This window comes from Lipotes vexillifer, unplaced genomic scaffold (assembly GCF_000442215.2).
Source record: "Lipotes vexillifer unplaced genomic scaffold, Lipotes_vexillifer_v1.1 scaffold1359, whole genome shotgun sequence".
NCBI lineage: Eukaryota > Metazoa > Chordata > Mammalia > Artiodactyla > Lipotidae > Lipotes > Lipotes vexillifer.
Genome location: NW_006771596.1, coordinates 664,263 through 677,310, shown reverse-complemented (window position 1 = coordinate 677,310; position 13,048 = coordinate 664,263). Strand labels below are relative to the sequence as shown.

At 37.6% G+C, this 13,048-nt stretch overlaps 1 protein-coding gene across 1 annotated transcript in view; it reads right to left on the bottom strand.

Annotated features, from left to right (window-relative positions):
- Positions 1–13,048, bottom strand: part of BLVRA (biliverdin reductase A) — a 44,206-nt gene that overhangs the window by 2,333 nt on the left and 28,825 nt on the right. The window contains exons 5-6 of the mRNA XM_007446988.1: positions 3,769–3,876; positions 1,560–1,731 (exon numbers count right to left, since the gene is read on the bottom strand). Of these exons, the coding sequence (XP_007447050.1) occupies positions 1,560–1,731; positions 3,769–3,876 (280 nt within the window). The remainder of the gene's footprint in view (positions 1–1,559; positions 1,732–3,768; positions 3,877–13,048) is intronic.

Below are 13,048 nucleotides of genomic sequence, written 5' to 3'. Positions count from 1 at the left end.
GAAAAGTGTTTTAATTTTTTTTTTTTTTTTTTTTTTTTTTTACAAAGTTTGAAATCTGCTGGTAAAATGGGAAGAACACGGGCTTGGGAGTAAACTGCACTGTGTTTTCCTGGATAATCTGGGACCTGAGGCTAATGATACCCAACCTCATTGACAGGTGAGGGCTACAGGATGAATTAAAGACAAGGTCTGGCATGTTTTCAGTACTATTCCCTTCTCGTGCCCTTCCTGTGCATTTCTGTGGAGGTGTGACCATCTGGGAACCAGAGACAGGCTGTCTGAGCGTGATTCTCACACAATCACTTGTTAGCTATGTGCCCTTAGCAAGTTTCTTAACCTCTCTGAGCCTCATAGTTTCCTAGGTGATCATAATAATAATCATAATAATGCCCCCTCCGGAGAGTTGGTATAAAGATTATATGAGAAAATCCTTATAAAAGGACTAGGCCCTGGTACATGGTAAGAACTCAGGAAATGTTAGCAAATACTAGTACAACTGGGATTTAAGCAGTGATCCTGGTCTTGCTGGTCCTTTTATGTGACCTTTCAAGGTCATGTCTGCCTTCCTCCCCATCCTCTGCTGAGGTTCTGCTCTGTTCCATAGGTTGTTGGAAGGCAGCTGTAACTTAAGAAACTGTGTGGGCAAATGACTCGCAGAGGCTCCTTATGTTTAAAAAGACTTGGTATGAGGCATTTTATCTTGAAGGGTGTTTGCTGGTGAAAGATCTACATTTACTGTCAGATGGGACTCATTATCTCAGCCTCCCAGATGGATCAGTAGGGGACTTGGTTTCGAAAAATAATACTGGAAGGATGTTCAAGTAGAATCTGCAAGTGTATTATTTCTGGGATTGCATTTTTCGTCATTAGGGGACTGATAGCCATTTACGGAAGATGCTGGGAATCAGAGGGTATCACCACTACCCACCTAGAAGAATTATCAGGGTGTGTCATGATCCAGGATCAAACGGAGGCTTTAGCAAAGGAGGAACCAACAGACCCCACCTCAGTGTGATCTTATATTTGACACGAACACCTTTGGGTCTCTGGGCCATTTTAAAGTCTCTTGAACATTTTTAAATAATAAAAAAAAGACTTGGTATGAAAAATAAAGAATCAACATTTTGGCAACATTATGACATATGATGTGGTGATAAAGCTGAGAAATAGTTGGGCATGTGATAAGCAAGCGGAGTACAATGTTAACGGCAGGATCTACGTAGCTGGATGGATGCTCACTGCAAAATTCTTTCAACTCACCAATGCCTGAATCTTTCACCATAAAATGTTGGAAACAATTCAGGCCACAGAACTGGATACTGCTCACTTGTGTGGCTTAGACAACCTGCTCAAATCTGTAAGCTTCTCTTAACCTTACAGGGCTGCTGGGAGGATGGCATGAGGCAGCGTAAGTGAAATCCCAGCACCTGTTCCACTGGCATAAGCAGACGGCCCTTCTGGAGTCAAAGGTGCGGGTCTAGGCCCCTGGGTCCCCCATATCTCCCTTGTGAACACATGAGGATATCCTTGCCTTCTCCTCGCAGCTTCTCATGACCTACCTTTTGTTCTCGGTCTCCAAGCACACAGTCATCTTCATATACTGATCTTCTTTTCTCTCTTCCAAAGTGGCGGACACGAGAGAAAGCTCCCCAAAGAGGGAGACCAGCCAGGTCAGGCGAGAGATGCCGCTGAATGCAGGGAAGCCAAACCGTTCTTCTTCCAGGGGGCCAGCTGTGGGGAATTACAGACATGGCGGGGACTGGAGGGGCGGGGCTGACAGCTGGGGGGCATGCGGGACGTGACAGGGAGCGAACAGATGTGGCTGGGTGATCAGGACACACAACCTACCTTGTGACGGGGGTGTGCAAGATGACTAATTCTGATGGAGACTTTCATAAAAACGTCTCCCTTTTGTCCTGTTTCTTAAATTCACTTTGTTGGTAAAATAAAATATTTCACTGGAAATTGCAGTCCATCTGGCCCACAGGGTAATAAAAATGTTTTAGGCTTCTAACGTGTGTGTGTGTGTGTGTGTGTGTGTGTATGCACACACACACACACATATATGTAAACATATATTCCCTTCAGTTAGTGACTTAAAGAAGTAAAAGAATTAATGTATTTTAGTCCCTCAAGCCTATATTCCTATAAATACCATATAACTGTCTGTGTAAGTGATAAGGGAGTGAAGGAATTGTGATAGATGTGGAGAAAGTAGTAATTCCTATAAAGTAGTCAATATCAGCACTAAGTGTTTTCTCAGTCTTCATAATCTCCTGTACAACAGTATATTGCAACGAGTATCTGTACGAGAAATCTGGTCAAGATACTGCTCCCCTCTCTTCCCAGCCTAAATTTTAAAAATAACCTAGATTTATAAGACTTCATATCTGTTACACTGCTCTTTAAACCAAAGATTTCTTAAAACTTTGATATTGACTTAAAACAACTAATAATTATGAGTATGTTCTAAAGAAAACAAGCAAAGTAAATAAAAAGAAAAAACAAAGATTGTAAGTTTCATAGACAACATGGTTTCAAATCACTAGGACCTAAGTATGAAACTTACAAAGGAAAGGCAGCTCCCTCTGGGCTGGTTCCTGTCTGCTCTTGTTGTTTGCAGAGGACTGAACAGCTGCTACAAGTCTGAGCTCCAATCTGTCTGCCTCCGCCACATAACTGTTGGGTTATTTGTGAAGCTACTCACTTCTCTGAGCTTCATTTAAAAAAATCTGTATAATGGGGGTAATAAATACCCACTTTATAGGATTATCATATGAATTAACATGAAATAATGTCACATACTTAGCCCAGTTCCTTGTGCAAATTAATGGTTATTATTGTCTCCACAACTCTCATTATATCATCATTTTAAAGGATGAAGATGGATTTTGTGCCATTCTTTTTTTTTTGGCTGCACCTCACGGCATGCAGGATCTTAGTTCCCCAACCAGGGGTTGAACCCATGCCCCCCGCGCAGTGGAAACGCAGAGTCCTAACCATTGTACCGCCAGGGAAGTCCCTGAAAATGGATTTTGAAATGAGATTCCACTACTGTATATTTTCTGGAAACTCACAAACAGATGAATGGTTTTACCACTTGACAATGTCGGTTTTGTTTCTGTATAGAAAGCCCTCAGGAAAGGTGGCCCAGACGCCTTAGGGTGGAGACAAATCCAAGGAGTCCACCCAAAGGAGACTGCAGACCTTGAGGCTCCAGGCTGTTCATTTCCTTCTGCTAATGGAGGTGCTCAAAGAATGACCAACATAAAGTAAATAGCTGAATATACAGATCAAATATCTTGGCCACAGCCAACGTCCTGATAACATGTTGGAGGAAGAAAGGGTCTATGCATATTCTATTTGCTCCACAGAGAAGTATAAACACGTTCTCTTCTCCAAGAACCTCCTCGGTCCTTTAGCAAAGAGAGCTTTCATGTTTAACCTCCTGTGGAAAAATAATCTCCAACTCGTCAAGATTTCATGAGAGAAAATTCTACCTAATCGATTGGGCCAAAAGCATAAATGTGCTCGAGATTTCTAACACGTTTCCCCAAGGCCCACTGAGCAATCAGATCTCATTTGAGGAAAGAAGAAAAATAGATTATTTTTATTGTCTGTGGGTGCGTGGGAAAATTAAATCGGCCCTCAGTCAGAACGTCTTTAGCAGACATGAATCCAAGCTCACATCCTAGAGAGCTCAGAACCCAGTAACCCTCCACCAGCCTCACCAGTTACATATGACCTGTGATCCCACCAAGGGCTGACCTGTGAAGACGAGAGACCCTTTCAGCAGGTCCTTCCCCACCACTTCTTTTTTCAGGAATGCAAACTCCTCCATCAAGAGTTCAACGTGCTCCTCATGCAAGACTTTCCCTGTCACGACAAGGATGGGGTTTTAAAAAAAAAAAAAAAAAAAAGGCAGTCATCCTAAATCCTGTTAATTTCCTCGTATTTTTTTCATTTTTAAAAATTGAGAATGTACGTATAACTGAATCACTTGGCTGTACAACTGAAACTAACCCAACATTGTAAATCGACTATACTTTGATAAAAAATATATATATATTAAAAAATTTTTTTTTAATTTGCTCAAAAATGCTATGTCCATGCTTTGGATTCAAGATGGCTGATTGAACACACACATTTATTTCCACTTTTATCAAAATCCTAATGAATTTCATGAAAAAGTTATTTAAAAATAAAATTGAGGGGTAATGGACAGATATAACTATATCTTTAAAGTGTACAATGTGCTGTTTTGACGTACATATGCATCGTGGAATGATTATCAAGATCAAGACACTTAACACATCCATCACCTGACAGTTCACTCTGTGTGTGATAAGAATGCTTAAGACCTACTCTCAGCAACTTTCAAGTATACAATTCCATATTATTAACTATAGCAACCATGTTGTACATTAGATCCTCGGAACTACTACTTATAATTGAAAATTTGTACCCTTTGATCTATATTGCCCTATTTCCCCTTCCCCCAGCCCAAGGCAACTGCCATTCAAATCTCTGTTTCTATGAAACAGCCTTTTTTTTTTTCTTTTTAGATTCCAGTCTAAGTGAAACCATACAGTATTGGTATTTCTCTGACTTATTTCACTTAGCATAATGCCCTCCAGGTTCATTCATGTTGTAGCAAATGGCAGGATTTCCTTCTCTCATGGCTGAATAATATTCCACTGTATATATAAGCCACATTTTTCGTTATCCTTTTCATCTCTGGAAGAACATTTAGGTTGTTTCCATCTCTTGGTTATTGTGCATAATGCTGTGATGAAAATGGGTGTACACGTATCTCTTCAATACACTGATTTCAATTCCTTTGGATATATACCCAGGAGGGACTGCACTTTATTACTGGGTAATTACTGGGTAATATATACCCAGGAGGGACCCAGTGGGACTGCTGAATCATGTGATAGTCCTATTTTTAATTTTTTGAAGACCCACCACAGTCTTTTCCATAGTGTCTGCACCAACTGATATTCTCACCAACAGTGCACCAGAGTTCTCTTTTCTCTGTATCCTCGCCAACACTTGTCTCTTGTCTTTTTGATGACAGCCAATTCTAACAGGTGTGAGGTGGTATCTCGTGGTTTTGATTTGTATTTCCCTGATGATTAATGATGTTGAGCAACTTTTCATATATCTGTTGGCCATCTGAATGTCTTCTTTGGAAATATGTGTATTCAGTTCCTCTGCCCATTTTCTAATTGGAGTATTTGCTTTTTGGTTATTAGTTTTCTGAGTTCTTTATACTTCGGATATTAACCCCTAATCAGATATACAGCTTGCAAATACTTTCCCTCTTCTGTAAAGTATCAATTTATTGATTGTTTCCTTTGCTGTGTGGAGGCTCTTTAGTTTGATGCAGCCCTATTTGTTTATTTCAGCTTTCATTTCCTGTATGCTTGGTGTCTTACCCAAGAAATCATTGCCCAGACCAATGTCAAGAATTTTTCCCTGTGTTTTCTTCTAAGAGTTTTACAGTTTCAGGTAAGTCCCTTTTTTTTGAACAGCTCTATTTGTCCTTGATACATCTCAAGATAATTTTTGTGAATGGTGTAAGATAGGGGTCCAGTTTCATTCTTTGGCATGTGGCCATCCAGTTTTCCCAGAACCACTGATTGAAGACTATCCTTTTCCCACTGTGTGTTCTTGGTGTCAAAAATCAGCAGACTATATATGCATAGGTTTATGCCCTGCTCTTTATTCTGTTCCAGTGATCTATGTGCCTGTTTTTAGGTCAGTACCACACTGTTTGGATTACTACAGCTTTGTAATATGGGTTTAAATCAGGTGGTGTGATGCCTCTAGCTTTGTTTTTCATCTCAGGAATGCTTTTTTAATTTAAAGTCTTTTGTGGTTCCATACAAATTTCGGGGTAGTTTTTTCTATTTCTGTGTAAAATGCCATTGGGATTTTCATATGGACTACACTGAATCTGTAGATTGCTTTGGGTAGTATGGACATTTTAACAATACCAGTCCTTCCAATTCAAGAACACAGGGTATCTATCCATTATTCATGTCTTCCTGAATCTCTTTCATCAATGTCTTATAGTTTTCAGTGTACATGTCTTTCACCTCCTTTGTTAAATTATTCCTAAGTATTTTATTGCTTTTGATGGTGCTGTAAATGAGATTTCTTTCTTAATTTCTCTTTCAGATACTTTGTTGTTGGTATATAGAAATGCAACTGATTTCTGTACGGTAATTTTGTATTCTGTAACTTAACTGAATTTATTAGTTCTAACAATTTTCAGTGGAGTCTTCAGGGTTTTCTACATATAAGATCATGTCACCTGCAAAAAAAAAATTTTAATTTTCTTTCTAATTTGGATGCCTTTTATTTATCATTCTTGCCTAATTACTCTGGCTTCAGCTTACAGTTTACTATGTTAAATAGCACACAGTGGTAATTATGGGCACCCTTGTCTTGTTCCTGATCTCACAGGAGAGGCTTTTAACTTTTCACTACTGATTATGATGTTAGCTGTGGGGTTCTCTGTATCATCTTTGTTATGTTGAGAAACATTCCTTCTACACCTAATCTGTTGAGAGGTTTTATCACAAATGGATGTTGAACTCTGTCAAGTGCTTTTTCTGCATCTATTGAGATGATCATATATTTATCTTTCATTTTGTTAATGTGGTATATCACATTTATTGATTTACATGTTGAGCCATCTTTGCAATCCAGGGACGAATCCCACTAGATCATAGTGTATGATCCTTTTAATGTGCTCTTGAATTTAATGCAGATTTTTGCATCTATGAACAATCATGGATAGCAGCCTGTAATTTTCTTTTCCTGTAGTGTCTTTGTTTGGCTTGGTATCAGGGTAATGTTGGTCTCATAAAATGAGTTAGAAAGTGTTCCTTCCTCTTCAAGTTTTTGAAAGAGTTTGAGAAGGATTGTTATTAATTCTTCTTTAAATGTTTGGTAGAATTCATCTGTGAAGCCATCTGGATTTTATATGTTTGGAGGTTTTTGATGACTTATTCGATCTCCTAATCCCCTTGATTGTTATTGGTCTGCTCAGTTTTTCTTTTACTTCATGATTCAGTCATGGTAAGTTGTGTGTTTCTAGGGATTTATCCATTTCTCCTAAATTATCTAATCTGTTGGCATAAATTGTTCATAGTCTCTTATGATTCTTTGTATTTCTGTGGTATCAGTTACAATGTCTCCTCCCTCATTTATAATTTTATTGAGTCATTTCCCTTTTTTCTTGGTAAGTCTAGCTGAAGATTTGTCAATTTTATCTTTTCAAAAAGCCAACTTAGTTTCATTGATCTTTTCTACTGTCTTTCTAGTCTCTATTTATTTCTGCTCTAATCTTTATTATTTCTCCCCATCAACTAAGTTTGTTCTTCCTTTTCTATTTCCTTGAGATGTAAAGTTAGGTTGTTTGAGTTCTTTCTTTTTTCTTAATGTAGGTGTTTATCACTGTAAACTACTCTCTTAGAAATGCTTTTGCTGAATCCCATCAATTTCTGTATTTGTGTTTCTATTTTCATTCACCTCAAACATTTTAAAACATTTACCCTTGATCCACTGTTTTTTCAGAATGTGTTGTTTAATCCATATATAGGTGAGTTTTCCAGCTTTCCTCCCATTATTGACTTCTAATTTTATACCATGTAGTCAGAAAAGATACTTAATAAGATTTTAATCTTATTAAATTTGTTTTCTGACCTAACATATGATGCGTCCTGGAGAATGTTCCATGGGCACTTGAGAAGAATGTGTGTTCTGTTGCCATTGGTTGGAATGTTCTGTATATGTCTGTAACGCAACTTGGTCTAAAGTGTAGCTCAAATTCATTAGTTCATAATGTATTTCTGTCTGGATATTTTATCCATTGTTGAGAGCAGGGTATTGAAGTCCCCTACTATTATTGTATTGCTGCCTATTTTTATCATCAGATCTGTTTAGGTACTCCAATATTGGGAGCATACATATTTACAGTTTTTATATCCTCTTAAGGAATTGATCCCTTTATTATATAATGACCTTCTTTTTCTCTTGTTACAGCTTTTGACTTTAAGTCTGTTTTGTGTGATATGCTACACCTGCTCTCCTTTGGTTTCCATTTGCACAGAGTATTTTTCCATCCACATGGAATATTTTTTCATCCTTCCACTTTTGGCCTATGAGTGTCCTTAAAGCGTGAATCTTTTGTAGGCAGCATATAGTTGAGTCTTATTTATGAATTGAGCTACTCTTTGTCTTTTAATTGGAATATTTAGACTATTTACATTTAGAGTAATTATTGATAGGTAAGAACTTATTGCCATTTTGTTACCTGCTTTCTGATTGTTTTATAGTTCCTTTCTTCCTCTCACTGTCTTTCTTTTTATTTTTTTTAAAATTATTTATTTATTTTTGGCTGCATTGGGTTTTTGTTGCTGCATGTGGGCTTTCTCTAGTGACGAGCAGGGGCTACTCTTTGTTGCAGTGTGCAGGCTTCTCACTGCGGTGGCTTCTCTTGTTGTAGAGCACAGGCTCTAGATGAATGGGCTTCAGTAGTTGTGGTACATGGGCTCAGTAGTTGTGGCTCACAGGCTCCAGAGCACAAGCTCAGTAGTTGTGGCACACGGGCTTAGATGCTCCGTGGCATGTGGGATCTTCCTGGACCAGGGCTTGAACCAGTGTTCCCTGCATTGGCAGGTGGATTCTCAACCACTGTGCCACCAGGGAAGTCCCTCACTGTCTTTCTTTATGAGTTGATCGTTTTTGGTCATGGTATCCTTTGATTCTTTTCTCTTTATCATTTTTTTCCTTGGTGGTACTAACAGTACCATGAGGCTTTCATAATACATCTTATGACAGTCCATTTTAAGCTGACAGTAACGTAACTTCAATTGCATTTAAAAACTCTACATATTTACTTGCCTCCCCCCAACGAGTTATGTTATTGGTATCCCAATTTATGTATTTTAATCTTGTGTATCCATTAACAAAATATTGTAGCTATAGTTACTTTTAATACTTTTGTCTTTTAACCTATATACTAGAGTTCAAAGTGATCTACACACCACCACTGCAGTAATAGAGTATAGAGTAATTTGACTATATATTGGGTTGGCCAAAAAAGTTTGTTTGGGTTTTTCCATAAGATGTTACAGAAAACCTGAACGAACATTTTGGCCAACCCAGTATTTACATTTAGCACTGAATTTCACACTTTCATATATTTTCCTGTTACTAGTAAACATCCTTTCAGGCAGGTCCAGTGGCGATAAATTCTTTCTCCTTTTATTTGTCTGGGAAAGTCTTTATTTCTTCTTCATTTCTGAAGAACAATTTTCCTGGATAAAGTATTCTCATTTGATATTTTTCTTTGAGCACATTGAATGTATCAGCCTACTCTCTCCTGGCCTGCAAGATTTCTGCTGAAGAATCTTCTTACAGCCTTATCAGGATTCCCTTGTGTGTGATGAGTCTTTTTCCTCTCACTGCTTTCAAAGTTCTCTCTTTGTCTTTGATTTTTGTGAGCTTGGTTAAAATGTGTCATGGTAACAGTTCCTGATTTTGATGGTTGTATGTGGTTATCTAGAGACTGTTTTTATTTGCAGGATATACGCATGAAATTATTGGGGGACGAGGTTGGCAATTTACTCTCAAATGATTCTCAAGAAAAAAGAGTTCTCTGTACTGTATTCACAACTCTTCTATAAGTCTGAGGTTATTTCAAAATAATCTTCAAAAAAAAAAAACCAAACCAAATAAATAGTTATAGCACCAAAAATATGACAGCAAGCCAGAATCAGTCATGGATTATGAAATAAGATATAACTTCTTAGGAGGAAATGAAAAGGCAACTTGCAATTAATAGACTTGAATTCTCAACTCATTTATTTCCTCAAAACATGATTTCAGCAGCTTTCTGACATAAGCAGTGTATTATGAAATTCTCAAAGAACCATTTCTGGCCTCATCTTTTGAAATAGGGTGTTTTGTGTATCTCAGAAATAATAAATAAGTGTTTTTAAATTTGGGGGGAAAATTAGAAGAAATAAAAATACCCATGATCCTATTTACCAGAAAGAACCACTACTAAGATATACTGGTATATTTCCTTCTTTCTTGTCATTCTGCTGTGAATTATTTTTCATGGTTGTGATCATATGGTAGAAACAAAATTATATTTCTTTTTAGTTTTAAAGTGTAAACATGAATTCATGTCATTGAAGAAAATTGAGAAAATGTGGAAGAGTATAAAGAAAAAAATAAAACCGCTCAGAATTCTACCAGCTAACCTCTGTTACCATTTTGTTTCATTTGCTTTTTTTTTTCCTTGCATATATGTGACATGATGTTTATACTGATGATTGAGCAATATAGGAACGGTCTCAGATCCTAGCTGAGAGATAATCTGAAGGGAAGTCTGGTAGTAGGTAATCGATGTCACTGAGGGGACAAGTCACCGACAGGAAAGGGGCACTAGGGAACTTTCTGGAGTAATAAAAATGTCCTGTATCTTGGCTGGAGTAATAATTACATGGGTATATACTCTGTCAAAATTCATTTAATTCTGCACTTAAAATCTCTGAATTTATCATAAGGAAATTATATCTCAATTTACAAAAGGATAAGGACTTAAGGTAATTAATTTAGTGAGATGAGTACCAGAATTATTATTCAGTTTCTTCAATGGCTTTGGTGTTGGCCTATTCAGAGCTGCTTTTGCAAAAGAAATAAGACATTTCTCAGAGCTTGTGTCATAGAGGTAGGTCTTCCTTTGTAACTAGTTTAACCATTAATACAAATGCTAGAAAAAGTTGTCTCGCTTGTTATTGAATGTGTCAGACTTGGCAAGCTATCCCATCTGATTGGTGGGGTGACAGATGGGGCTGGAGAAACACTGATTCTGGGAAGAAACAGAGGAACAGCAGGCCATGCACTGCCCTGAGCCAAAAGTGATTCATTTTACATGTGCCTATGGAAACCAAAATATGATTTTCCATTCCATTTCTGGTATTTGAAAATGCAAAAAGTACCCTTAACCAAGTGCTAGTCAGCTATATGATAACCAATGCTGGGACTGTTTTCTATGGCATCCTGGGTAAATATGTCGGAACAGTTATGGTTCTTAGAAAACTCTTTCTTATATGAAGATGAGCTCTCCATCTCTATAATTCTGCCCCCTACCAACAGAAGCAATACAACATAAATTTATTTTCTCTTTCTGTCGAGAGCTTTTAATATATCTTAAAATGTTTCTCCTTTACATTAAATATTTAAACTCTAGTGATATGTCCAAATTATGTGTAAATTTTTGAAATTTGTTTTTGTTTGGGGGGATTATACTTTCTAATTTAATGCCTAGTATTCTTTTTCTTGCCTACCTGCTCTGGCTGCAACTTCCAGTACTATGTTGAATAGAAGTGGTGAAAGTGGTCATCCTTATCTTGTTTCCTGATCTTGGAGGAAAAGCTTTCAGTGTTTTACCAGTTAGTATGATATCAGCTGTGGACTTTTTATATATGGCCTTTATTATGATGAGGTAGTTTCTTTCTATTCCAAGTTGTCATTATAACAATGTGTCTTGGTGTGGGTCTCTGGATTTATTCTAGTTGGAGTTCATTGTCTTGAATTTCCTCCCCCCAGTTTAGGAAGTTTTCGGCCATAGTTTCTTCACATAAGATCTCTGTCCCTTTCTCTCTCTCGTCTCCTTCTCTGACTTGCATAATGCATATAATGATCTGCTTGATGGTGTCCTTTAAGTCCCTTAAGTTTTATTCATTTTTTCTTTTTTTGGCCACGCCACGTGGCATGCGGGATTTTAGTTTCCCCAACCAGGGATCGAACCTGCGCCCCCTGCAGTGGAAGTGTGGAGTCTTAACCACTGGACTGCCAGGGAGGTCCCTTTTTCACTTTTCTTCATTCTTTTTTTTTTTTTTCTCCTTTGACTCAAATTTCAAATGACCCATCTTCAAGTTTGCCAGTTCTTTCTTCTGCTTGATCAGATTTGCTGTTGAACCCTTCTTGTGAATTTTTCAACTCAGTTATTTTATTCTTCAGCTCAAGAATTTGTTTGGTTCTTTTTTATAGTTTACATTTCTTTGTTGATATATTTTCATTTTGTTCATGCACTGTTTTCCTGATTTCACTTACTTGTCTATGTTTTGTTTTAGCTGACTGAGCATCTTTTAGGCAGTTATTTTGGTAATTCTTGGATCTACATTTCTTTAAGGTTGGTTTCTGCAGATTTATTTCATTCCTTCGAGTGGGCTGTATTTCCCTGTTTCTTTGTATTCCTTGTGATCATTTACAGGCAAACCTCGTTTTATTGCACTTCGCTTTATTGCACTGTGCAGATATTGCATTTTTTACTAATTGAAGGTTTGTGACAACCCTGCCTTGTCAGATGATGGTTAGCATTTTTTAATAATAAAGTATTTTAAAATTAAGGTATGTACATTGTTTTTTAACATAATGATATTGCACACTTAATAGACTATAGTACAGTGTAAATGTAACTTTTATATGCACTGGAAAACCAAAAAATTCATTTGACTCACTTTACTGTAATATTCAATTTATTGCTGTGGTCTGGAACTGAACCCGCAATATCTCCAAGATATACCTGTATTGAGATTTGAATATTTGAATAAACAGCCACCTCTCCCAGTCTTTACAGACTTGCTTTGTACAGGGGAAGACCTTCACCAGTCAGCCAGGCCAGAAATTCTGGAGGCCACTCAAACCTTTTCTGGAGATGTATCTTCTTTGGGCTTGCACATGTAATTTCCAAGTTAAAGAGGCTTGCCCCTGTTCTCAAGAACCTGTAATCTCTTGCTCCCTGTGGCGTCTGTTCAAAGTACTGCAGTCTCCCCGGTGCTATAACAAACTACAGTGCTCACTTCGTTCTTAGCTGCCCTGACCCTGGCATCCAATGTCTACTACTGTTTCCTTCAGCATTCCCAGTCAGGAGAGACAGAAATCAGTCCTTCAAGCAGCCCTTGAAAAGCCAGGACACTGGACACATGTTCCACTCTTTCATTTCCCCGCCTTAGAG